General features: G+C 44.8%; 1 protein-coding gene across 1 annotated transcript in view; it reads left to right on the forward strand.

Annotated features, from left to right (window-relative positions):
- The first annotated feature begins 262 nt into the window (after positions 1-262).
- Positions 263-27,768, forward strand: part of LOC144888579 (complex I assembly factor TIMMDC1, mitochondrial-like) — a 40,286-nt gene continuing 12,780 nt past the window's right edge. The window contains exon 1 of the mRNA XM_078767010.1: positions 263-277. Coding sequence (XP_078623136.1) covers positions 263-277 — 15 coding nt within the window. The remainder of the gene's footprint in view (positions 278-27,768) is intronic.

Raw genomic sequence — 27,768 nt, forward strand, 5'->3', positions numbered from 1 at the left:
GGGTTCAATAATGGAATGTTGGCAGTGTCTGGGTTCATGAACGTCCACATTCACGGAAAACCAATGGAAGAGGTGTGCTGACGTGTCGACTCTCAGCAACTGATTTGTGCCACAACTAGAAAACCTTGGTATTAAGGACAATGCATGGTTCGACCAGGACAGGGCACCTGCACATTACCCAATCGCTGTTAGGGAATACTGTTACGTTTGTGTGGGTATATGGAGGAATCCCATAGTAAAGATAGGATTGTATAGTCATAGCATGGCCCGTGGATGGGTAGGAGACATCTTGATATAATTAAGTAGGGAAACTGGAGCTTAAGATTGTTTATGTGTCTTCACACGAGGGGTGAAACTGTGCTAACTAGTTAGGGACTAAGGTTAGTTTTCCCAAGTGTGTGATTCCCTTTGTCGCTTTCCCTTACGTTTTACATTTACAAGGCTGGCCATGCAAAACTTCCATGAAACGACCACAACCGCCGACAGTACCCGGACATGGCCGATCGGCAAGTAAACCCACCCACATGGACACGTATGGCGTGAGGCCACGCCCCGAGCTTTGCGATTGGTTTGGGTGACGTCAGAGCAAGAAGGTTCTGGAGAGAAACGGACGTTGGTGGAGGAGCTGGGGGGGGGGGGGTTTCTTTGTGTGTGCGCCTGAGAGAGGCGGCAGGATTTTGAGGGGTTTTTCGGAAACTGCTGAGGTTGTGGTGGACCGGGTCCGCGTTGTGCTTCCCCGGACAAAAGAGGGACTTGAAAGAGGACTGCCCTCACAAAGCACCTCATGTTTGTGGCACCGAGGAGTGTGACTCCACGGCCATCGTGTGCGGTTCCTGCCTGTGGGGCTTCGAGCTTCAATGACCACCAAGCTCCTAAAAGCCATTTGGGACCAGAGCTGAGTGCCGGCCGACAAAAAGAAACATTATATTTTCATTATTTTTCCCCTGTGTGTTGTAATTGTGACGGAGGGTAGACGTCTCACAGCAGAAAATATTAGTTTTACCTCAGCATTCATTTTATTCTTTGATTTACCTTAATTATATTCATTACGTGGCATTTTTCAATTGTTGTGTTCGTTTACTCGTTGTGGGTTCGGGAATAAACCCGTGCGCTTCGTTCAGGTAAGCACTTCGCTTCCTTCCATCCTGCGTGCAACAAAACCAACCGCCAAGTTCGGCTGTCCGCCTTGGAATTAAGGACGGTTCCGGCTATTCGTCCAAGGCTGGTGTTCATCGGCTACAGACACGACAAATGGTGTCAGACGTGTGGATTTGAATCCATCAGGACAGCCACGATCCAAGTGAGCTGAGCTTGGAAAATTTGGGATTTAAATTAAAACGATCGTCTCTCTCAGCAGGGGGAGAAGATTGTAGTACCGAGGTTTCCAAATTTATAGTTCATTGGTGTCACGAGAGCGCAGGACCAGCGCAAGGAAATTTAAAAGACGTCGCTGGTACCCAGAGTATGCCAAGAAATACCGGTACTCCCCCCAAGGTCAGTAGCTGTGTCTGTGTCGTCTTAACAGTCCTGTGTGATGTCTCGAGTATTCGTCTGTGCGTGTGTGTGTGTGTGTGTGTGTGTGTGTGTGTGTGTGTGTGTGTGTGTGTGTATGTGTGACAACCCCACTACGTCAAAGATCCTGTCAAAAAAACACCAATCGCGCCTGTGGGGCTGATAGTGAGCACAGGTGGTGAGGGGAAAACGCCTGGATTCATTCATTGACTCCTAACTAAACTAGATGGCATTCATAGAATATTTACCCTGCGCAGTCAACTTGTTGTGAGCCAACTCTTCTGTTTTTGAACATTTTTTTCCTTTGATCCAATATGGCTGCCAGACCATGTGAGCGATGACATCATAAATTTATATTCTCTCATATAATTGTTGCATAGATCACGCTGAATACATTTTGACTGATCAGACTAAGCGTTGTTCCTGATGAATTATGACATAATTATTTTGGCACCAATGACGTCATCGTTAACAACACCTATTCCCCATATGGAGTTCTTTACAATGAGCCATGTTTCCATTTTTTCCATGCAACGGTTTTGGAGATACAGAGGTGCAACATTTTTCGGTTTTTCCAAGATGGCGCCTGTACCACATGACCTACGACGTCATGATTATCCTTAAAATATTCTAAAGGAGGAGGCGTTCCTCTGGTGAAAATTGTGTGTCCATCAGACCAACAGTTGCTGAATTTTTTTAAATAATGATCGGATAACTGTTGTACTTGTCGAATTATGACGTCATAACGAAGGCACCGATAACATCCTCAATAACATATCTTATTCCCCATTGGGAGTACTTGACAATGAGCTAGGTTTCAATTTTTTCCATGGAGTGGTTTCAGAGATATAGAGGTGCGAACTTTTTCCAAGATGGCGCCTGTACCACGTTGCCTATGACGTCATAATGATCATTAAAATATTCTACCGGAGGAGGCGCTCCTATCGAGAAAGTTTCATGTCAATCGGACCGACTGTTGCCGAGAAAATGATTTTTTTTTTTTAAATGCAGACGCGTACGGCACACGCCACACGGCACACGTACGCAGTATGAATGCTTAACCCCACTTTTCGCTTCGCGAGCGCAGGGTAATAAAATACCACCTGCTGGCCTTACAACACTTACCACGCTTGACTAAGTAAGGTATTATTAACATTCATAAAGGAAATATCATAATGAAAGTAATACATGACGTCGAACATACGATGCACGCGAATTTTTTTTAAACGATTTTGTCAAGATATCATAGGTCGGTCGGTACGCCATGTATGAAATAGAATAAAGAGATGATCTATGAAAACGTTCAATATGCAGTGTTCAAAGTCAACGAAGACACCCGCTGAGTATGCTAAGGTGAGAATGTGACTGTATGTTGCTAAATTGAACCCTGAGCAAAGTTTAAAAGAAAGAAAAATAAATGTACTTTAACTCTCCTGCATATCGTGGAAATTGGCATCGCTATTGTGTATCGACCTCATAATTACTCGATGGCTAACCCCAGGAGGCAAGGTCTTTATGGGCTAAGGCAGGGTGGGTGAGGGTAGGTGCTATTAATGAAAGGAGCTAGAGGGGTTGGGAATTATCAGGTGACCGTCTGCCATCGATAAGATATTTCTCTTTAAATGTAGAGTAGTCCAAAGTGTGGGAGAAGCTTTGTCTAAAATGCGATCAGGATGTGGGAAAGTATAGGTCATTCTGCCTTGATATGGATTCTTGCAAAAAGCCAAGTCCCCACGAGATATCGATCTATGATTGAAACCAATAACAGTATACTAAAGCTCTCAGCCCTGAGGTTAGGGAACTGTAATTCACACTCATAGTTATGCCAACAGCCATTTGTTTCCCAGCCTCTGTGTATGTATGTATATGTATATAATTATATATATATATATACTGTATATATATATATATATATATATATATATATATATATATATATATATATATATATATATATATATATATATATATATATATATATATATAATCGTTAGATTAAATAAGACGCGGACGTAGCTTCAGGACGTCGATCTTTAATTGTCGACAAGCTTTCGACCAACAAAGGTCTTCTTCTGAGTCAGCCCCAAGTTCAGCGGAAGTCTTCGACTTTGGACGACTTCCGCTGAACTTGGGGCTGACTCAGAAGAAGACCTTTGTTGGTCGAAAGCTTGTCGACAATTAAAGATCGACGTCCTGAAGCTACGTCCGCGTCTTATTTAATCTAACGATTATATATTCAATACAAATGAGACGCCCTGCTCGTACTTTGGAGTTTCTACTATTTCTTACAGTTATATATATATATATATATATAAAACACAGTTTGTGTGTGCGTGTGTGTGTGTGTGTATGTAATGTTACCGATAGACTCCTAAACGGAGAGGCTCACGTACTTGATATTTGGCACAGACATGGCCATTGAGCCTGGGACGAACATGGCTGACCTAAAAATTTATTTCATAATATGCCTTTACCATATTTTTATCTCAGCGCAAAATATTATGACCGGAATCTGACCGGTCGCAGAGCAGCGCGCTGATTCGCTCAGAGCGATCACGTGATGTTCCCTGCCGCCATTAACTCAGTTACGTGTTCGCACTTATTTCAGAGCGAAAAGCAATTGCCTTTTTTCACATTTGAGCGACGAACATTGCCATTCACACCACATAGGTTTTTTTCCCTTTCATCTTTAGATTCATATTTTTTGCCATAACGTAGCGCATTATGGCTCTCTCGAGCTCGAGTTAGCCAATCACCTGGGAGCATGAGGCCACGTTGGCCACGCCCACGACAGGACGCAGAGTTGCAATCGATCGCTCAGAGCGATCACGTGATGTTCCTTGCCGCGCGACTATCTATATATATCACTCAGATCCCTCACAATCGACCACCACCCCCTCCTACAATACTAAATATCACTCAGATCCCTTGGAATCGACCACCACCTCCTCCTACAATACTAAATATCACTCAGATCCATTGGAATCGACCACCACCTCCTCCTACAATACTAAATATCACCCAGATCCCTTGGAATCGACCACCACCTCTGAATGATATGAATGCTATGAATGATATGACGCTATGTAGCGGTTACCGCTGGATGCACACAATCGCCTTGCACCGGCCAGAACACGGCCAGACGCGCCTCTCCCGGGCATGCCCGGACTCACTGTTCCCGGGCACGCCCGAACCTCCCGGGCACGCCCGGTCTCGTCTTTCCCGGGCATGCCCGCTCTCGCCTTTCCAGGGCTCGCCCAGAGCGTCCGGGCATGCCCGCTATCGCCTTTCCAGGGCTCGCCCAGAGCGTCCGGGCATGCCCGCTATCGCCTTTCCAGGGCTCGCCCAGAGCGTCCGGGCATGCCCGCTATCGCCTTTCCAGGGCTCGCCCAGAGCGTCCGGGCATGCCCGCTATCGCCTTTCCAGGGCTCGCCCAGAGCGTCCGGGCATGCCCGCTATCGCCTTTCCAGGGCTCGCCCAGAGCGTCCGGGCATGCCCGCTATCGCCTTTCCAGGGCTCGTCCAGAGCGCCCGGGCACGCCCAGCCTCGACTTGCCAGGCCGCAGCCAAACACGCCCGGGCAGGTCCAGACTCGCCTTTCCAAGGCTCGCCCTTGACACCCGGGCATGCCCGGTATAGCTTTTGCCGGGCAAACTTCCCGACATAAATGTGTATATATATTGCTGCCCGATAAACGGGCTTGTCAGAATACCTGAGCTGTTTTGTTTCAATAAAGCAACTCGGACGAATTCCGTCTTTGGTCGCGTCAATTCTTTCGACTCGCGTTGGAGCGCAGTTTCTTCACTATGAAAAAAAAAATCGCTATGACGCTATGAAACGCTATGAACGCTATGACGCTATGAACGATATGAACGCTATGACACTATCTATGAACGCTATGACGCTATGACGCTATGAAAAAAAAAATCGCTATGACGCTATGAAACGCTATGAACGCTATGACGCTATGACGCTATGGAAAAAAAAAATCGCTCGCTTTACCAAGGGGCTCGCTCTCCCCCCGTTCCCCTCCCCTCCCCTTTCCCCTCCTCACCCCCGCCCGGCAATGCCGGGTACTTCTGGTAGTATATATATATTAGGGTGGTCCACAGATATATGTAATATTTAATACAATCACAAATCCATGCTCCACAAGGCTGCCCTTGTTCTTATGTTTATAAAGATCATATGAACCAAATATGAGGGAAATTTTAACTTATTTAGAGGTTGCTCAAAAAATAACATTTTTAATTATCCTGTTTTTTTCAGATGGCAGAAACACGCAGATCTTCCACAGTTTGGTTGCTGGGCAAGTCTGAAAAGGAAATAATATGTGGGGGACTACCAACCAAAGGACACATATTGCATAAAATGGTGTACCATCACATACAAGAACACCATACAGTTCGTGAAAGTGCCAAACTTAGTGTACAAGCTGTGTGTACAAGCTGTGTGTGCATACTGGGAGAAAGCACGAATTCCAGTGCAGAGAGTAGATTCCTGTGAGCGCCAACTTTTGAAGTTGTATGATGCCGACAAACTGGTAAAGAAAAATAGAACCAAGTCATTCGAAAACTACAGAGTGAAGGAGCAGATGTACAAAGATGATCTTCAATCCCTCTTCGATATCTCACCAGATGCACTTGAGAAAATGACGAATGAAGAAGACAAAGCATTTTTTTTTTTTTTTTTTTGGGGGGGGATACAGAATCGAGGCTCGTGAAAGAGCGAACATTTATCACACAAACAAATCAAACAGACAAACAAAATATATAAAAAGAGGTAGCGGTAGACAAGATGGGGAGAGAAGGGGAAGGACACAAACACAACATTTGAGAGCAGGGACATCGGGAGATGTGTGGGAGGGAGAGGGCTTGGGGGGAGGAGGCATGGGAAGGGGGGGGGGGGGTGGAAGAACTATAAAACACAAGGACACCAAGGACTTCCAGGAAAGAAGTTGGTATTTCAAAAAAGTGGATTTGGGGTGAAATTAGAGGGGGTAGAAAAGATCAAGGTTTTGGATGGGGGAAGATAAAATATGGTGGTGAACAGCTGTTTTAAAGACCTGGAAGGAGGAGTTGGATTGAAGAGAGTGAGGGGGTTTGTTCCAGAGGTGGGAGAAAAGAGGAATGAACGAGTGAAGGTGAGCAGAGAGTCTTGATTTTGGCAGTTTAACCATAAGAGGGTTGCAGGCATATCTTGTGCAACCTGCAGGAATATTTGGGGGACAGAGCACAGAGAGAGCTGGGGGTGGGGGGGCAAGGCCAGAGAGGAGTCGATAGAAGACGGAAAGCCCACCAACCTGCCTGCGGTGAGTGAGTGAAAGGCCCTCGGAGTTAGCTTCATCGCAGGAGATTCCAAAGATTCTGAACGCTTTGGTTTAAACAGCTTGAAGACGAGCTAGGTGTGAGGCAGGAGCACCAGCCCAGAGGGGAGAGCAGTATTCCATTGAGCTGCAGATGAAAGCCTTGTATGTGGTGAGGAGCTCAGGTGTGCCAAGGAAGGACTTCGCATGATGGAGGATGCCCAGTCGGCGACTGGCTTTGGAGGCCAGATTTGAAATGTGATTTTCCCAGGAAAGATCACGGCAGATAGTGAGACCCAAAAGCTTGAGTGACAGAACTTCTTGGAGAGGATTATTCAGAAAGTGGATGGGAGGGTTGTCCAGTGGGTCTTTTTGGAGAGACATCGTAAGAGTGTGAGATTTGTAAGGATTGAAAGACATGTTCCACTTGTTTGCCCAGTCTGTGATTTTGTCCAGGTCTGCAGAGAGTGACGAGGCTGCAGACTGCCGATCTGAAGGATGAGGAATGGAGCGACAGAGAGTAGAGTCATCAGCAAAGAGATAGAGAGGATTTTCAAGAGTCAGAGAGATTATTGATGAAGACCAGAAAAAGCACAGGGCCCAGAACACTGCATTGGGGAACTTCAGCCTGAACAGGAAGAGGAGATGAGAGAAACCCATTCAGGGCCACACGTTGAGTACGACTAGAGAGGAAGTCTGCCAGCCATGCGTGGAGATTTCCATGGATACCAAAGGAGGAGAGTTTGGTGAGCAGAGCGGGGTGCCAGACCATATCGAAGGCACGTGATATGTCAAGGGAGACAGCTCTAATTTCCTGTTTGGTATTGAGGACCTCCATCCATTGTTGAGAGAGCAGAAGCAGCATGTCCAGAGTAGAGTGACCTGGTCTGAAACCAAATTGATGATCAGAGATCAAGCCATTGGAGAAGAGGAAAGATTTAATATCTGAAGCAATTATGGATACCATGACTTTGCTGATAATTGGGAGAAGGCTGATTGGTCTGTAGTTGCTCGGATCTGTTTTTGCACCTTTTTTGTGCAAGGCGGTGATGTTGGCTGATTTCCAAGCAGGTGGCAGATGACCTTGAGCAAAAGAGATGGTGAAGAGAACAGAGAGAGGGAGTGAAAGAGCGGAAGAACAGGATTTTAAAACCCGTGGGCTGATGCCGTCAGGTCCAGTTGCAGAATCAGAGTCGAGGGTTGCTAGAAACTTTTCCACCTTGTCAGGAGGAAAGGACACAGATTCCAGGAGCAGCTGGGTACGACTGGGTACGGTGGGTACAGAGAGGGATGGGTTTGGGACACAAGATTTAGAGGCAAACACAGAGTTGAGGCATTCAGCTTTTTCATGTGCGGAGTCAGCTGTGTAGCCGTTTGAGGTGAGGGAGGGGAGGGGGAACAAACACCAGAAACAGATTTGACCAGACGCCACCAGGATTTGGAAGAGGGAGACAGATAAGAGAGTTCGGTCTTGAGAACAGAGAGATATTGTTTCCTGGCTCTCCTGAGGGTGGACACACACTTGTTTCGGGCTTTGTGAAAGGAAATGAGATTTCCTTCCGTTGGATTTGCTTTCCAGGAGACAAAGGCAAGTTGTTTCTGGGCAACAGCCTCACCACAAGATTCCATGTACCATGGATGGGAGGAAGGGTATGACAATTAAAGATGAGATGGGATAAATCTGTGCATGAGAGAGAGCAATTTACTTTGGAAGAATTCCCAGGATGAGTTGATGTCAGAGGCGGTAGAGTTGGGAGACCAGTCCAGATGATTGATGGCTGCTTGAAGACCATGCCAGTTGGCCTGAGTGAAATGCCAGACTCGTTGATGCTGAGGAGGCTCTCTGAGAATGGTCAGAGAGATGTCCACTTTAACAAGCACATGATCAGATGAGCCGATTGGAGCAGAAGAAGAGCAGCAGACATTTTCAGGGAAGTTAGTCATAACCAAGTCCAGAAGAGAAGATGCTCCGTTGACTGAGATCCGGGTCGGGAAATTGACAGATTGTGTCAGTCCCAGTGAGTCGCAGAAGTCCTTTGCTGAGGAGCCATGGATGGTGAGAGAGGTAACCACACCCAGACACCTGGCATGGTGACAATTGAAATCACCACATATGAGGAAGAGAGAGTTGTGATGGGTCGATAGAAGCTGGTTCATATTATCAGACAGCGAGATGTAGATGGAGTCATCACTGTTTGGAGGACGGTACAGAACACATATGAACAAAAGATGGGAGCGGAGAGGAAGCCGTAGCCAGAGGTACTCCTCGGGGTGAGGTGGAGAGAGGGCAGTGCAGGGCGAGTGAGGAAGAGAGTTTTTTATATAGATAGCAACCCCACCTCCAGGACGAGGCTCAGGTCTATCATACTGGAGGAGGGAGTAACCTGGGAGAGATACCAAGGAATCAGAGACATCATAAAGGAGGAAAGTTTATGTTAAGCAGATCACGTCTGGTTTGTCAGAAGCAACCTGTATGGAGAGATCAGTCAAGTTTGAGCGAAGGCCCCGGATGTTTGAGGTCCAAACCGTAAATGAAGAGGAAGGGGGAACATCGGATACAGAACAGGGGGCGGGGGGGAGGGGTAGGGTAAGTAGGGTAAGATGTGGAAGAGGAGGAGGAGGTAGGGAGAGCTGTTGAAGGTGTCAGAGATTTCAGAATAGCTTGGAGAAAGGGAAGGGTGGGGCAGACAAAAGGTTTGATGGTGATTGGGTGAGGCACAGTGAGGAGTTATTTGAGGAGAGGGAAGAGCGAGGCAGAAGTTTGGGGAAGCTGAAGGTGAAAGTTGGAAGGGGGAAGAAGCGGGGAGGACGCTTTGAGGAGGAGGGGTGAGAGGGGAGTCGAGGAGGGGAGGGGCGAGGGAGAGTCTCGGAGGGGAGGGGTGTGGGGGGAGTTTAGGAGGGAAGGGGCAAGGAGGGAGATTTGAAAGGGATGGGTGATGGCAAGGATTTGGAGGGGAGGGGCAAGGGGGAAGATTTGAAAGGGATGGGTGATGGGGAAGATTTGGAGGGGAGAGGCAAGGGGGAAGATTTGAAAGAGATGGGTGATGGGGAAGATTTGGAGGGGAGGAGCAAGAGGGTAGCTTTGGTGGGGAGGGGCGATGGGGAAGTTTTGGAGGGGAGGGATGATGGGGAAGTTTTGGAGGGGAGGGGTGATGGGGAAGATTTGGAGGGGAGGGGTGAGATTGGATTTTAGAAAGTGTACGATTAATGGAAAACGAACATTTATTGCAAAATGAGTTTCTTGTGACCTTCGAGTCAAAAATACGTTTGAGGACACTGGAGGAGGTGTGGAGTGCAGGAGAGTTTTGGGAATGTAGAAAAGAGGAACTGTAAGAGATGGAATTTTTTTTTGGAATGAATTGATTTGTTGAGCAAGTCGAAAGCATCCTTTTATAGAAGAAGAAGAAAAAGGTCCTCGCTATCTCCGAGGGCCTTTCACTTAATCACCGCAGGCAGGTTGGTGGTCTTTCCGTCTTCTACCGACTCCTCTCCGGCCTTGCTCCCCCAGCTCTCTCTGGGCTCTGTCCCCCAAATATTCCTGCAGGTCACACAAGATCTGCCTGCAACCCTCTTATGGTTAACCTGCCAAAATCAAGACTCTCTGCTCACCTTCACTCCTTCATTCCTCTTTTCTCCCGCCTCTGGAACAAACTCCCTCACTCTCTTCAATCCCAGTCCTCCCTGGAGGTCTTTAAAACGGCTGTTCACCACCATCTCTTATCTTCCCCAATCCAAAACCTTGATCTTTTCTACCCCTGCTAATTTCACCCCAAATCCACGTTTTTGAGGTGACTTTTGACCTCTTTCCTGGAAGTCCTTGGTGTCCTTGCGTTTTATACCTATCCTGCCTCCCCCCATGCCCTCTCCCTCCAAAAACATTTCCTGATGTCCCTGCTCTCAAATGTTGTGTTTATGTGCTTCCTCCCCTTCTCTCCCCATCTTGTCGACCGCTCCCCTTTTTATATACTTTGTTTGCTTGTTTGTTTGATTTGTTTGTTTGATAAATGTTAGCTCTTTCACGAGCCTCGACTCTGTATACAAAAAAAAAAAAAAAAAGGTGTTATAATATACGACAGAATACAGTACTTCAGGGAAAAGTTTAAACATTTTAAAATTGAGCATGAAAACTATTTGGGGAAATGGAAAATGGAAATGGGGGTGAAACACGTGCTCGAAGAACGAACGAACAAATAAGAACAACGAAAAAAAACGAATAAGAACAACGAATAAGAACAGAGTAGGAAATATTTTTTTGTGGATTTTATTTTTTTTTAGTTGAGATTTTAAACAAGGACGTATGGGGTGAACGACTGGGGCAACACAGAGAACGAAAGTAATTGCAGCACAATCGACGGACCGCTGAGAGAAAAACAAAGCCTCAAGGTAGGACACGGTAACCTACTAGGCCTCAAACGACGCGACATGAATTAACCGACGATTTTTTATACAGGTATGAAAAATTAACACCGAGAATCTTCCTAAGGACACACTATAGGTACACACACCGAAAGATAAATACAGTTTCGACAAAAACACAATTGTGAAAAATTACTTCACTTCGAAAGCGTGAGCGCATGGACAGCTTCGAAAAGACGTGACCTCGCCGACAAAGATCTGATCATTCCTTATCATACAGCGTGAGGATCCCTCAAGTTCACGTATGGGATCTGTGGACAACACTCTGGCAGTGAAGGAGAACAGAAAGCGTATCAGGCTTGAGAATGAAGATAAAAGAAAGAAGAAACATGCTGCTGAGACTCTAACAGCAATGCAATCTTTTCCACCAACATCGGCTGTGGTTGATGATGATGATGAGTCTGAGATTGAGAGCTCCGATTCAGGGGACAATGAATCCAAACTCCAAAGTCCATCTTCTGCCAAACAGGCGAAAAAGGATCCCATCAAGGTGATCACTCCAGCAATAGTGGCAACTCTGGACAGAGTAAATCTCTCAGATCGGTGTGCTATGTTTGTGGCCAGTGCTTTTGCACAATCTCTTGGTCATACCATTGAAGACAAGTGCAAGCCAACAATAATAAATAATTTGAGTAATTAAAAATAGATAATTATCTATGAATTGATGTATGATGCTAAAAATTCTGTATCTTATTATAACATTTTGAGCAACCTCTAAATATTGTCTTATCAAGCTCAACTTTTCACCACAAACTACTTTCTTCAATAGGAATAGGGGCAGGCTTGTGGAGAAATGAAAATCCAATCTTTAAATTTTGAACGACTCTAATATATATATATATATACAGACTTGGCATTTAATATGGAATATTTTTTTTTTGCCTGACTTGGGTTTCCTGTCTGAACTCAGTATATCAATCTGGTGAGTTTCTTTTACGCTTCGGTGATTTCTTTGTTAAAAGAACCATGTCACTGATTGTCTGTCGCAGCAAGAAGTCAATAACAGGATTATATCACAGGTGGCGTGACAAAATGTACGGACAGGTACATTTGACGATTGGCTTCACAATCGGGTATATAAGGGTTGTTGCATTCTGTATTAGTGGAAAACAACTGCTGCACATCTACAAAAGTTATTGCCTCATCTACAAAAGATGGTCCGTCAACTCGACAATGCTGTTTGTCATGGAGTGGTGGCTTTACGAAATTCCGGCATGAAACAGCGTGCTATTGCTCGGCAGTATGGCATCACTCAAGGTCAGGTGTCAAAGATCCCGAAACGAAATGCTCAGAGGGGTGTCCCTACTCCAATATCGAGGCCAGGACGTCCCCGCAGAACCACAAAGAGGGATGATCGCCAGCTGCACCGGTTAGTCCGCAATGGCCGTACCAAGTCAGCTAATCGGCATAGGGCTGAGTGGCAGCAACTGATAAATGTGCCTGTATCCAGAAGGCCAGTCAACCAACGACTGGTTCAAACAGGCTATCGTGCCAGGCGTCCTCTGAGAAAGCCACGACTGACAAGACAACACCGCCAGTGCCGATTGCAGTGGGCCAGAGAGCACCGTCAATGGCAGCCAGGACACTGGAATCACGTGATCTTCAGTGACGAGTCTTGATTTCTGGTCTATCGTCAAGATGGCCATGTCCGAGTGCGCAGACAAGTGCATGAAGCCTACAACGAAGATTGTATAGTGCCAAGAGTCCAAGCTGGAGGTGGTGGGGTGACCGTTTTGGCTGCTTTTCATGCAGAGGGGAAAACTGACCTGGTTGTTCTGAATGGAAACCTGAACCAGTTCAAGTACAGGGCCATTCTGGAAGAAACATTGCTTCCATTTGCTCGTGCAGCCTTTCGAGGAAACTTTGTCTTCCAAGATGACAATGCATGGCCTCATCGTGCTCGCATGATCCAACACTTTCTTGCTGACCGTGGTGTAGAGCATATGGAGTGGCCTGCCATGTCCCTGGATATGAATCCGATAGAGAACTTGTGGGCAGAATTATCGCATCAAATCGACAACTTGGACCAGCAGCCTGCCTCTGTGCGTGAATTGCAGCAGGCTATTGTAACTGCATGGCAAGTGATTCCTGTCCAAACCTTGGCAAATCTCGTGAACAGCATGCCTCAACGTGTACGTGCTCTCCTGAATGCTCGTGGGGGTTGCACGACGTACTGAACTGTAATTTTACTGTCCGTAATCCCAGTCGTAATTTAACTTTTGTTTTTGTTAAAAAAATTTTTGGCTAATGTGCAAAATAAAGAGATACTTCTGGAAAACGTACAGAAGTTTAACACAGTACTGTCCGTGAATTGATTTCAATATCAGTTTGCATCACTTTCAAGGATCAATTTATTTGCTTCGAAATGTCAAACGTGGTTTTTGTTTCTTTTAAAGGTCACATTAACAAAATCTAGAATAATTTCAACATAATTCCAATGAACTTTTGGTTCTAAGTCATCTTAAAAGTAAGTTCACCCCCACAAAAAAAATATTCCATATTAAATGCCAAGTCTGTATATGTATATATATATATATATATATATATATATATATATATATATATATATATATATATATATATATATATATATATATATATATATATATATACTAGCTCCGCTCGCCTCACCAAGCGTCGTTACTGAGGAACGGGCTTATTTTAGCTGAGGATAATGACTGTACCTGAGTTGTTGTGTTTTCATGATTTACACCAATCATAATACAAACAATTATTTTGCACAAATGTATTTGTTGTGTTTGTGGTTTACATTTTTATCGGCAATTTAGGTTGAAGATTTAGGTTGAATTTTTTGTTTCAAGAAAGAACCCCTCAGCACATACATAGGGGAGGGGTAGGTGCAGACTGGAAGTTTGGGACGATTACACCTCACCACCATGTAATTCAAAACACCTCACCACCAAGTAATTTAAAACACCTCGCAGCCATAAAGCACGTAATAAAAACACCTCACCACCAAGTAATTTAAAACACCTCACCACCAAGTAATTCAAAACACCTCACCACCAAGTAATTTAAAAAACCTCACCACCAAGAAATTTAAAACACCTCACCACCAAGTAATTCAAAACACCTCACCACCAAGTAATTTAAAACACCTCACCACCAAGTAATTCAAAACACCTCACCACCAAGTAATTTAAAACACCTCACCACCAAGGAATTCAAAACTCCTCACCACCAAGTAATTTAAAACACCTCACCACCAAGTAATTCAAAACACCTCACCACCAAGTAATTCAAAACACCTCACCACCAAGTAATTTAAAACACCTCACAGCCATAAAACACGTAATAAAAACACCTCACCACCACGAAATTAAAACCACCTCACCACCACGTCATTTAAAAACACCTCACCACCAAGTAATTCAAAACACCTCACAGCCATAAAACATGCAATAAAACACCTCACAGCCATAAAACACGTAATAAAAACACCTCACAGCCACGAAATTAAAACCACCTCACCACCACGTCATTTAAAAACACCTCACCACCAAGTAATTCAAAACACCTCACAGCCATAAAACATGTAATAAAACAACCTCACCACCAAGTAATTCAAAACACCTCACCACCAAGTAATTCAAAACACCTCACCACCACGTAATTCAAAACACCTCACTACCAAGTAATTCAAAACACCTCACCACCAAGTAATTTAAAACACCTCACCACCAAGTAATTTAAAACACCTCACCACCAAGTAATTCAAAATACCTCACTACCAAGTAATTCAAAACACCTCACCACCAAGTAATTTAAAACACCTCACCACCAAGTAATTTAAAACACCTCACCACCAAGTAATTCAAAACACCTCACCACCAAGTAATTCAAAACACCTCACCACCAAGTAATTTAAAACACCTCACAACCAGGTAATTCAAAACACCTCACCACCAAGTAATTCAAAACACCTCACAGCCATAAAACATGTAATAAAAACACCTCACCACCAAGTAATTCAAAACACCTCACCACCAAGTAATTTAAAACACCTCACCACCAAGTAATTCAAAACACCTCACTACTAAGTAATTCAAAACACCTCACCACCAAGTAATTTAAAACACCTCACCACCAAGTAATTTAAAACACCTCACCACCAAGTAATTCAAAACACCTCACCACCAAGTAATTTAAAACACCTCACCACCAAGTAATTCAAAACACCTCACCACCAAGTAATTCAAAACACCTCACCACCAAGTAATTTAAAAAACCTCACCACCAAGAAATTTAAAACACCTCACCACCAAGTAATTCAAAACACCTCACCACCAAGTAATTCAAAACACCTCACCACCAAGTAATTCAAAACACCTCACCACCAAGTAATTTAAAACACCTCACCACCAAGGAATTCAAAACTCCTCACCACCAAGTAATTTAAAACACCTCACCACCAAGTAATTCAAAACACCTCACCACCAAGTAATTCAAAACACCTCACCACCAAGTAATTTAAAACACCTCACAGCCATAAAACACGTAATAAAAACACCTCACCACCACGAAATTAAAACCACCTCACCACCACGTCATTTAAAAACACCTCACCACCAAGTAATTCAAAACACCTCACAGCCATAAAACATGCAATAAAACACCTCACAGCCATAAAACACGTAATAAAAACACCTCACAGCCACGAAATTAAAACCACCTCACCACCACGTCATTTAAAAACACCTCACCACCAAGTAATTCAAAACACCTCACAGCCATAAAACATGTAATAAAAACACCTCACCACCAAGTAATTCAAAACACCTCACCACCAAGTAATTCAAAACACCTCACCACCACGTAATTCAAAACACCTCACTACCAAGTAATTCAAAACACCTCACCACCAAGTAATTTAAAACACCTCACCACCAAGTAATTTAAAACACCTCACCACCAAGTAATTCAAAATACCTCACTACCAAGTAATTCAAAACACCTCACCACCAAGTAATTTAAAACACCTCACCACCAAGTAATTTAAAACACCTCACCACCAAGTAATTCAAAACACCTCACCACCAAGTAATTCAAAACACCTCACCACCAAGTAATTTAAAACACCTCACAACCAGGTAATTCAAAACACCTCACCACCAAGTAATTCAAAACACCTCACAGCCATAAAACATGTAATAAAAACACCTCACCACCAAGTAATTCAAAACACCTCACCACCAAGTAATTTAAAACACCTCACCACCAAGTAATTCAAAACACCTCACTACTAAGTAATTCAAAACACCTCACCACCAAGTAATTTAAAACACCTCACCACCAAGTAATTTAAAACACCTCACCACCAAGTAATTCAAAACACCTCACCACCAAGTAATTCAAAACACCTCACCACCAAGTAATTTAAAACACCTCGCAGCCATAAAACACGTAATAAAAAGACCTCACCACCAAGTAATTTAAAACACCTCACCACCAAGTAATTTAAAACACCTCACCACCAAGTAATTTAAAACACCTCACCACCAAGTAATTCAAAACACCTCACCACCAAGTAATTCAAAACACCTCACCACCAAGTAATTTAAAACACCTCACAACCAGGTAATTCAAAACACCTCACCACCAAGTAATTCAAAACACCTCACAGCCATAAAACATGTAATAAAAACACCTCACCACCCAGTAATTTAAAACACCTCACCACCAAATAATTTAAAACACCTCGCAGCCATAAAACACGTAATAAAAAGACCTCACCACCAAGTAATTTAAAACACCTCACCACCAAGTAATTTAAAACACCTCACCACCAAGTAATTCAAAACACCTCACTACCAAGTAATTTAAAAGACCTCACCACCAAGTAATTTAAAACACCTCACCACCAAGTAATTCAAAACACCTCACCACCAAGTAATTTAAAACACCTCACCACCAAGTAATTCAAAACACCTCACCACCAAGTAATTTAAAACACCTCACCACCAAGTAATTCAAAACACCTCACCACCAAGTAATTAAAAAACACCTCACAGCCATAAAACACGTAATAAAAACACCTTACCACCACGAAATTAAAAACACCTCACCACCACGAAATTGAAAAACACCTCACAGCCATAAAACAGGTAATAAAACACCTCACAGCCATAAAACACGGAATAAAAACACCTCACAGCCACGAAATTAAAGCCACCTCACCACCACGTCATTTAAAAACACCTCACCACCAAGTAATTCAAAACACCTCACCACCAAGTAATTTAAAACACCTCACCACCACGTCATTTAAAAACACCTCACCACCAAGTAATTCAAAACACCTCACCACCACGTAATTCAAAACACCTCATCACCAACTAATTCAAAACACCTCACCACCACATAATTAAAAACACGTCACCACCACATAATTATAAATACCTCACCACCACGTAATTCAAAACACCTCACCACCATGTGATTTAAAAACACCTCACCACCACATCATTTAAAAACACCTCACCACCACGTCATTGAAAAACACCTCACCACCACATAATTCAAAATACCTCACCACCACGTGATTCAAAACTACCACAACGTTATTAAAAACACTTCACAACCACGGAAACAAAAGTTTGAGGGAGTCGTTAAGTGAGAACACAGAAACTGCCCAGATGTGTAGATATATAGATAAATGACTGTAACCGAGTTGCCGTTTTGTCATGGTTTAAACCAATCATAATTCAAACAATTATTTTGCACAAATGTATTTGTAATATACGTGATATCACATTTTATAAACAAATGAAGTTGAAAAAAAAAAATTCCCCAAAAAATCTAAAAAAAACATTGGAACATTTTTCAAAACAAATACCCTTAGGACATACCGACGGGAGAGATATGTGCATACCAGAAGTTTGGTACGATTTCACAAAAGTTTGAGAAAGTAGTTCAGTGACAAGACAAGACAACACAGGACAGACGCTGCACAGATATATATATAGATATACAGTGCGTATCAAAAAAAAGGTAATCCGAATTCAAGTGGTTAATATGCAAAGGTTATTTAGTTTGACAATTTACATGTGGTTTACTAATTATGAGGAGATCCTCAGCTTTCCATTGATGCCTTTCATTTTTGGCGAGAAATCCTTTTCCTTTGCTGCACCTCTGCTCTGGAATGACTTGCCTTCCTCTGTTCGACATGTTGACTCTCTTCCTGCCTTTAAAACCTCCCTCAAAACCTATCTGTTTCACAAGTCTTTCAAAGTCTAAGTCCTGTTTTCCCTTTGGTTTGAGGTGGGACAGAGATCGAGAGTATGTCTGTGTACATGTGCGGGGGAGGGAGGGGAGGAGGAGGGGGAGTACACATCTGTGGGTTTTGAATGGGGAGGGAGAGGAATAGGGCAAGAGTGAAGGTGTGTTTCTGTGTGTGTATGTTTGTGTGTGTGTGTGTGCGGTGTGTGCGCGTTCGCATGATAATGTAAAGCGCCATGAGGGTAGTTTACTCTGCTTGATGGGGCTATATAAGACTCCTTTATTATTATTATTATTATTATCATTGCTGTCACACATGACCGAGTACATGTTCATTGAAAATGACAAGTTCAAATCGCATTTTTACAAGTTTGGCTAATCGGTGCAAGACAGTTTTAATTGGACGCATTACTTGTCGACTGCCAAGTTGATTATGTAAAATTGTTAAGCTGGTCTGGTAATCGTCGGTTGTATCATCCTTTGTTTAAGATGGGTATTTAAGATGGGTCTACAGTGTATGGGTTTAGAGACAGTCTGAGTCATTGAAAAGATCGTTCAACTTACGACTGAACAGCGGACCTTCGTGGTTACAACCTTTCACCAAACTGGAAGTTTGCAGTGAACTCGTGATGCATTCAGAGAACGTTTCCCAGAACGGGAGCCTCCAGCAGCCAAACCCATCTGGGCGAATGTTAGAAAATACCAAGAGCATGGCACTAGCCTCAACCGCAACAAGGGGAATTCTAGTAGGAGGCGCACTGGGCAATCGGAAATGAACATTTCAGCAGTAAGGCAGCAAGTTTTGGAGCATCCTAGGGATACCAGCGCAAGACGAAATGGGACGGGATTGCCTTAGGCAACATTCAACCAAATCACAAGACTGGACCTCCACCAACATCCATATCGGATTCACATCCGGCATCAACTTACGCCAGGGGATTTTGCTAGGAGGCTGGTGCTTGCCGGATGGTTGATAGCACGTTGTGAAGCAGATGTCAATTTCCTGCGGTATCTCGTTATCGGCGACGAAGCTGCTTTCGCCATGGATGGCAAGGTCAATACCCATAATGTTCTTGAATATGCACCGACAGGACAGCCCCCGGAATTTAATTTTGACACCAACATGAATCGACAAAAGTGGACTGTTTGGTTGGGACTTTGTGCAAGTGGTCAGGTGATCGGACCATTTTTCTTTCAAAGGAATGTCAATGGTAACAGGTATCTGCAGATGATCAATGATGAAGTTTTACCGCAGCTGGAGGAGAACATTGAGCAACAGATTCGTGGTGTCTTCAGATATCTCTGGTGGGCCCAAGGCGGCACCCCAGCACATCGTCTTATCGCTGTCCGAGATCGACTGAGGGAACTCTTTGGAGACCGAGTCATCGCCCTCAACCATGCAGTGGAATGGCCACCAAGATCACCTGACCTCACACCATGTGATTATTTCCTTTGGGGACATTTAAAGACCAAGGTGTTCGTAACTCCTCCCCGTGATCTTGACAAATTGCAGGGTCGTATTCGACATGAAGTGGACTTTATCCTACCACCTTCCCCCCCTTATCCTGCCAACCCCTGTCTCAGTTCTCCCCAGTCTCCCCTACTGACCTCTCTGAACTCCTCATAGGAATGAAAACTGCCACCTGCACTCTTGACCTTATCCCCTCAAGCTTTGTCAAGGCCTCCCTTCCTGCTCTCTCTCCACTTATCACTGCAACAATAAACTCCTCCCTGTCTACAGGCATCATCCCACCATCCCTCAAAATTGCTGCTGTTACCCCCATTCTGAAAAAACCTGGACTCAACCCTGACACCCTAAACAACTTCAGACCCATCTCCAACCTACCCTTTCTGTCAAAAGTTTTGGAACGCGCTGTAGCCACTCAACTCAAACATCACCTCTCTGCCAATAACCTGTATGAAACATTCCAATCTGGATTCCGCTCCAACCACAGTACTGAAACTGCTCTCCTCAAAATCACCAACGACCTTCTCCTCTCCTCTGATGCCGGCAACCTCAACATTCTCATCCTCCTTGACCTCAGCACCACCTTTGACACCATCAATCACACCATCCTCCTCACCCGACTTGAAACCACCTTTAACATTACCGGCACTGCCCTCTCTTGGATCAAATCATACCTCTCTGACAGACGCCAGTTCATCTCCATCAATAACTGCAAATCCCCCACTGCTCCCCTCCCCCAAGGTGTCCCCCAAGGTTCAGTTCTTGGCCCCCTCCTCTTCATCCTGTACCTGTCCCCCCTTGGTCACTTAATCCGCCGTCATGGTCTCCAATTCCACTGCTTCGCCGATGACATCCAGCTTTTCATCTCCACCAAGTCCATCTCCACCGCCACCCACTCTATCCTGACAAACTGCATCACTGAAATAAAATCCTGGCTTCAAATCAACTTCCTCAAGCTTAACTGTGATAAATCTGAAATAATCATCATTGGCCCAAAAACGCTCACCAAATCCACCCATAACTTTGCCCTCAACATCGACGGTTTCCCAGTATCCACCTCCCCTCACATCCGGAATCTTGGCATCATCTTTGACCAAACCCTCTCCTTCGACAAATACACTAAACAGATCACAAAGACAGCCTTCTTTCACCTGAAAAACATCACCCGTCTCCGTCCATCCCTCTCCTCCACGGCTGCAGAAACCCTCATCCACGCCTTCATCACCTCCCATCTGGACTACTGCAACAGCCTCCTCTATGGTTCACCCTCAATAATCACCAATAAACTCCAATACATTCAGAACTCCGCTGCCCGTCTACTCACCCATTCCCGGACCCGTGACCACATCACCCCCGTCCTTTACAAGCTTCACTGGCTCCCCATCCCCCAGAGAAACCAGTACAAAATCCTCCTCTTGACCTACAAAGCCCTCCATAACCTGGCCCCATCCTACCTGGCTGACCTCCTCTCCAGACACACTCCCACCCGCAACCTCCGCTCTGCTGGTACCAACCTCCTGACCCCCCCCCCCCCCATCCAGACCAAACTCAGATCCTGGGGGGGACATGGCCTTCTCCATCGCTGCTCCCACCCTCTGGAACTCACTACCTCACACCATCAGAGACTCCTCCTCACTCACCACATTCAAAACATCACTCAAGACCCACCTGTTCAACACTGCATTCAACATTTAACCCACAGCATTTAACCCCTGACTATCTCTTCTCCTGCTCCTTCCTTTTGCTTTGATTATTTACCTATTGATTTTTGTCTTTTTGCACTTGTTTTTTGTACTCTGTCAAAGCGTCTTTGGGCTTCTTGAAAAGCGCTATATAAAATAAATGTATTATTATTATTATTATTATGAAGTGGATGCTTTGCACAATGACCGGGCTATGGTGAGATGAGCAGTTCAGGGCATGCTCTGCCGCTGTGAGCTTTGTGTTGAAAGGGGAGGTGGACATGTTGAAGGTGTGGGTTTATAAAGGCCAATCATTCCTGAGAAAAGTGCACATCTGACGTTCATTTTGCACCAATTATCCTGACTTGCATCGATTAGGCAAACTTGTAAAAATGTGATCTGAACTTGTCATTTTCAATGAACATGTACTCGGTCATGTGTGACAGCAATGATGCATGGAAGGTATCAAAGGAAAGCTGAGGATCTCCTCTTAATTAGTAAACCACATGTAAATTGTCAAAATAAATAACCTTTGCATATTAACCCCTTGAATTCGGATTACCTTTTTTTTGATACGCACTGTATATATATATGTATGTATGTATGTATGTATATATATATATATATATATATATATATATATATATATATATATATATATATATATATATATATATATACACATATATATATATATATATTGTTACGGATCTGGGACGACGGCGCTCCCCTTGCCAAGGGGGGTTAACCCCTTGTCCGTTATACTGGCTGTCGCTGATCCTGGGGGTCTCTGACGTCACTGGTGGTCAGCCACGACCAGGGTAATCGGGCCAGAGACCCAAAAGAAAGACCCCCCGAATACCTGCTTACCGTGACCTCCCAACCAGCGAGGAGACAGCCCCGCCCGAGTCGCGACGGTAATGGACACGCCGAGCGAAGCGAGTCACGACCCAGGCCGTTAACAATGACTAACCCGATTATAGCGGTTTTAATCATGCCACGTAGACCAATGGAAAGAAAAGACTAAAGCAACTGGATGAAGACGAAACCAAAGCTTGGAGAAAGAACACACATTTATTATAACAAACACCAGAGGAAAAGAAAGATCAAAGCTGTACAAAGATAGATGGATGTAAAAAGACACAGGGCAGCCTTATCTATACAGTCTTACTTATACCCAGGACAGAACAAACAAAGACAGACTCACACCGGGATGATGACAGGAATGGCAGGAGAAGGTCCGTCCAGCTGGCAGGAGCGGCTGGTTCGGCTCGTTCAGCCGTCGAGGTTCCGCACCGACCTCGCGCCGTTGGTTTTAAGCGAACCCGACAACCGCTGGAACAAAATGTGGTTGCGTCAACGCCACGACTCTCTCTCTCTCTCTCTCTCTCTGGGGATAATACAGGGATTTCCCCTCGCAGGCAAGGCACGATCTCTTTTTGCTGCATGCGCGTCGCCTCTGCTGGTCTCAACTCTTCTCTCCTTTTTGCGCGATCCTCAAACGCATATATTAAGCGGGGTCGTGGCATGCCCTCGGCCATTTGGGTCCCGCTCCCGTACTCTGTTTGTAGCCTTATTCGGCAATGGAGCTGAACAGCTCCGCCCTCGTGGCGAGCCACAGTCACGCCTCTTCTCGGCGACCCCGCCCTTCTTGTCCAAACAGAGCACGGAGCACATGTTCAAAATGGCGGTGAACGCCGCTTTCAAACCCAGGCCAGTTGAGAGGGCGTGCACCCCACGCTTGTCGAGCTGCTTTGCAGAGAGAGAGAGAGAGTTTGCTGGGATATGGAATCATTGAAGGGGAGCTATCCTTATTTGATAATGCAACGTGGTGTCAATCTCGTGGATACAGAGCCTTAATTAAACATAGAATCGGAAATAATTGGCAAGATGATTCTAAGATTGGCTGCGTGTTGCGATGGCCTAGGGTGCGATATTTAATAATTAATAAAAGGGGATTATATTACAAAGGGGGATATTTACAAGTGAAGGGGGGGTTCCCAAATCTGTAACAATATATATATATATATATATATATATGTGTGTGTGTGTGTGTATGTGTGTGTGTATTTATACATATACATACAGTGCCTACAGAAAGTCTACACCCCCTTTCAAATTTTTCACCTTTTGTTGCCTTATCGCCTGAAATTAAAATTCATTAAATCAGACTTTTCCCACCTTTATTTACACATCATAACCCACAACTTCCAAGTGAAAAACAAATTCTACAAATTTCAGAAAATTCATTTAAAATACAAAACTAGATTGTCTTGGTTGGATACGTGTCCACCCCCCACCCACAACCCCCCTTATAAAGAGCAATTGTAAATTAGCTCAGGTTGAACCAATCACCTTCAAAATCACACACCAAGTTAATTGGCCTCCACCTGTGTTCAATTGTAGTGATTATGATTATTTCAGAATAAAATCAGCTGTTCTGTAGGTTTCCTCTGCTGGGTAGTGCATTTCACAGCAAAGGCTCAACCATGAGCACCAAGGAGCTTTCAAAAGATCTCTGGGATAAAGTTGTGGAAAGGAGCGGATCAGGGGATGGGTATAAAAATATTTCAAAGGCCTTGAATATCCCTTGGAGCACAATCAAAACAATAATTACGAAGTGGAAGGTGTATGGTATCATCAAGACCCTGCCTAGATCAGGCTATCCCTCCAAACTGGATGCCCAAGCAAGGAGGAGACTGATCAGAGAAACCACCAAGAGATCAATGGCAACTTTGAAAGAGCTACAGGCCTTTATGGCTAAGACTGGTCACTCTGTGCATGTGACAACAATATCCCAAGCACTCCACAAGTCTGGCCTGTACGGTAGCGTGGAAAGAACAAAGCTGTTACTCAAAAAAGCCCACCCTGAGTCCCGTTTGAGGTATGCAAAAAAACACTGGATTCTGAAGCCATGTGGCAAAAAGTTTTGTGGTCTGACAAAACCAAGATGGAAATTTTTGGCCTAAATGCAAAATGTTACGTTGTGCTGTGTTGGGTTCATGGCCATCACCCAAAGAGCACCATCCTTACTATGAAGCAGGGAAGTGACAGCATCATGCTTTGGGGATGTTTCTCATCAGCAGGGACTGGGGCACTTGTCAGGATAAAAGGGAAAATTGATGGAGCAAAATACAGAAACATCCTGGAGGAAACCTGTTGCCCTCTGCAAGGAAGCTAAAATACAATGGAGTGGCTAAGGAACACAAAGATAAATGTCCTTGAGAGGCCTAGCCAGAGCCCCAACCTAAATCCAATTCAAAATTTGTGGCATGACTTGAAGATTGCTGTTCATCAATGCTCCCCGTGCAACTTGACTGAGCTTGAACAGTTTTTTGCAGAAGAATGGGCAAATATTTCCCAAGCATGGTGTGCAAACTTGGTAGAAACCTATCCCAACAGACTTACAGCTGTAATTTCTGTTTAAGGTGCTTCTACCAAGTATTAACTCAGGGGAGGGGCGACACTTATCCAACCAAGATATTTTAGTTTTGTATTTTAAATTAATTTTCTGAAATTTGTAGAATTTGTTTTTCACTTGGAAGTTGTGGGTTACGATGTGTAAATAAAGGTGGAAAAAGTCTGATTTCATGCATTTTAATTCCAGGCTATGAGGCAACAAAAGGTGAAAATTTTTGAAAGACTTTCTTTAGGCACTGTATGTGTGTTTGTATATATATATATATATATATATATATATTGTAACGAATTTGGAAAGTGTAAAGAATGTGAGAACTGGTTTGCTGTGTTTTAACTGGCCCTTGTAGAGTAAATAAGATCGAAAGACGTCCCCCTAGTTAATTCCATGAACCTACAGACAGGCCACGATATATCTTTTTAAATAGCTTATTTCCTTATTCTATGTAGGCTAAATATGTGTTTCCCACTAGATTGACTGCATTGCATCAAACGAAATAAGCGTAGGCCCCTCCGATGATCCATGGCAGCTCAAGTGCCAGGGATTCCCCCACTTGAGCTTTCACAGCAACCGTTTATTGCAGTACTGAACTGCTGTGCAACGTGACGGCGCATTACCTGCAGCTGCTGACCGGTTTTCGACATTTGCGGCCATTACGAACAAGGGGAGTGGCTAGAGAAGACGGGTCGCCCCCCTCGTCATAGGGGGGAGGAGTAAGTCGGCCCCGCTCATCCAACCCAGAACAAGGGGTTTGGCTAAGAGAGGGCAGAGCGGGAACCCCCGAGAAAGTGCGCGAAGGTTCCGTGAGAAACCAATATAAACCGCCGCGGGACGCACTCCGTCCTCTTGCTCTGACCCCGTCCTCTTGCTCTGACCCCGTCCTCTTGCTCTTACCCCGTCCTCTTGCTTGCTGTCGCTCGTTGTTGCTGGGGAGAAGGAAGACGCCTGAACGAGCAGGTGTGACCGAGCCTGCGAGCCATCATGCGACCAGCTGCGCTGCAGCTAAGGGGACGCAGGCCACGAAAAGGGCGCGCCAGGCAGCAATCCACGCTGGACCCTCCATTGCCGCCCAAAACAACCATCCATCCTCAAGCCATACCTGCCTGCAATTTCCCCCGTGTAAGTGTGAACGTCGTCTGTCTTGAATGTTGTCCTGGGGTTTATAAGTAAACTGCATAGTATAAGCTAATGATTTCCCTGTGTCACCTGCTTCTTCCATCCATTGCTTGTAAATAACTTGATTGCTCCTTTTTGCTTGTGTGTGTATAATAAATCTGTTCTTCCTCTGTACTCTGTCTTCCTCCTCTCTTCCTTCTCTTTCGGTCGCTTTAGAGTTTTCCCGATTGAATAGCGGTGGCGCGATCCGGCCAAAGTTTGGGGCAAATCGGGTATTAGTCGGGGAATAACTGTTCGGTCGCGGTAATACCAACCGCTTGGTAAATAACATCTTTAACCGCGTCCGCAACAATTGGTGTCAGTAGTGGGATTCGAGGCCCGAACCAAATTTTTAAAACGTGTAGAAAAAAATTTGGTCAAAATTACGAGCTGCCGAAATTTTGTTGTTTTATAAAACCCGAATTTTGAGATCGCGCCATGGACAATCAAGGCGATCGGATGTCGGTGGGGGAGATAGACGGGTTAGGGGTAACCCAGGATCAGAGGGGAGAAATGGAGGAGAGAAATAAGGAGGTGGTTGAGGGAGTATCAGATGCACAAAATGGCGTCCTCGCGCACGTGGGTGTAGCGGCACCAAATAGAGCCGCGCCCTTTGTACCAACGGTGGAAGACATGCAATTAATTATGGCTGAAATGGAGGCGCTTTTGAACAGGAACAGTGAGCGATTGTTAAACAAATTGGGAAACCAAATTGAAGCAATAACGAACGAATTGGGAAACCAAATTGAAGCAACAACGAACGGAATGAGGGCCGATAGAGAGGAAAGGGAGCAGAGGGACAGAGACCGCAAGTTGGGCGAGAGGGTCCCAAGGGTGCACGAGGAGGTAACGCGGGTCGAGAAGCGCTGGTTGAGCGAAGCGGAGGAAAGCGCGGGTACAATGACGGGGGTAGAAATCGCGACACGGGGTTTGGAAAAGCCAGCGACCGATGAGGTAGAGGGAATTTTATTAAAGCCAACGGTCGTCGAGGGGAACAAAGACAAAGCAGTGCTGGGAATTAAAATTGAAGAGATGACGGAGGTAGCCCGGGAATTGCAGGGAGAAATGGAAAATGTGCAAAGTCCCTGCTCACATCACGATGCTGTGCTTAACCCGAATGGAAGTTTGCAGGTTTTGGTGCAGGGAGGAAGAAGAACCCCGAAGGTGAGACGTGCTGTGTATTGTGCGGGTAGATTTTGTAAGAGGATGTTTGGCGACAAAAGAATTTTCGCGCGCTTGGGATCGAGGAGGCATCCGGGCGTTGGTGAAGGGTCCCGTGTGAGTGGAAATGGCACGCGTGGGAGGAAAAAGTGTGCGTCGGCGAGTGGGTGTGTTATAAAGTGTGGGAGTGAAACCGAGTGCGAGCGAGAATGCACGTCGGTGTGTACGGAGTGTGACACAGGGAGTGAGAGCAATACGGAGTGTACGTGCGAGGGTGAGTGTGACACGGAGAGTAAGGTGGTGGTGGAACGTGTGCGAGGAAGCACACCGGGGTTGGTGGTAGCGCGAGTGTGGGAGAGCCCGTGTGAGCGCGTTAGTGGGTGGATGCAAGAGTGCACGCCCATGGTGAGTGG

This window comes from Myxine glutinosa, chromosome 13, assembly GCF_964187855.1.
Source record: "Myxine glutinosa chromosome 13, kmMyxGlut1.1, whole genome shotgun sequence".
NCBI classification, from domain to species: domain Eukaryota; kingdom Metazoa; phylum Chordata; class Myxini; order Myxiniformes; family Myxinidae; genus Myxine; species Myxine glutinosa.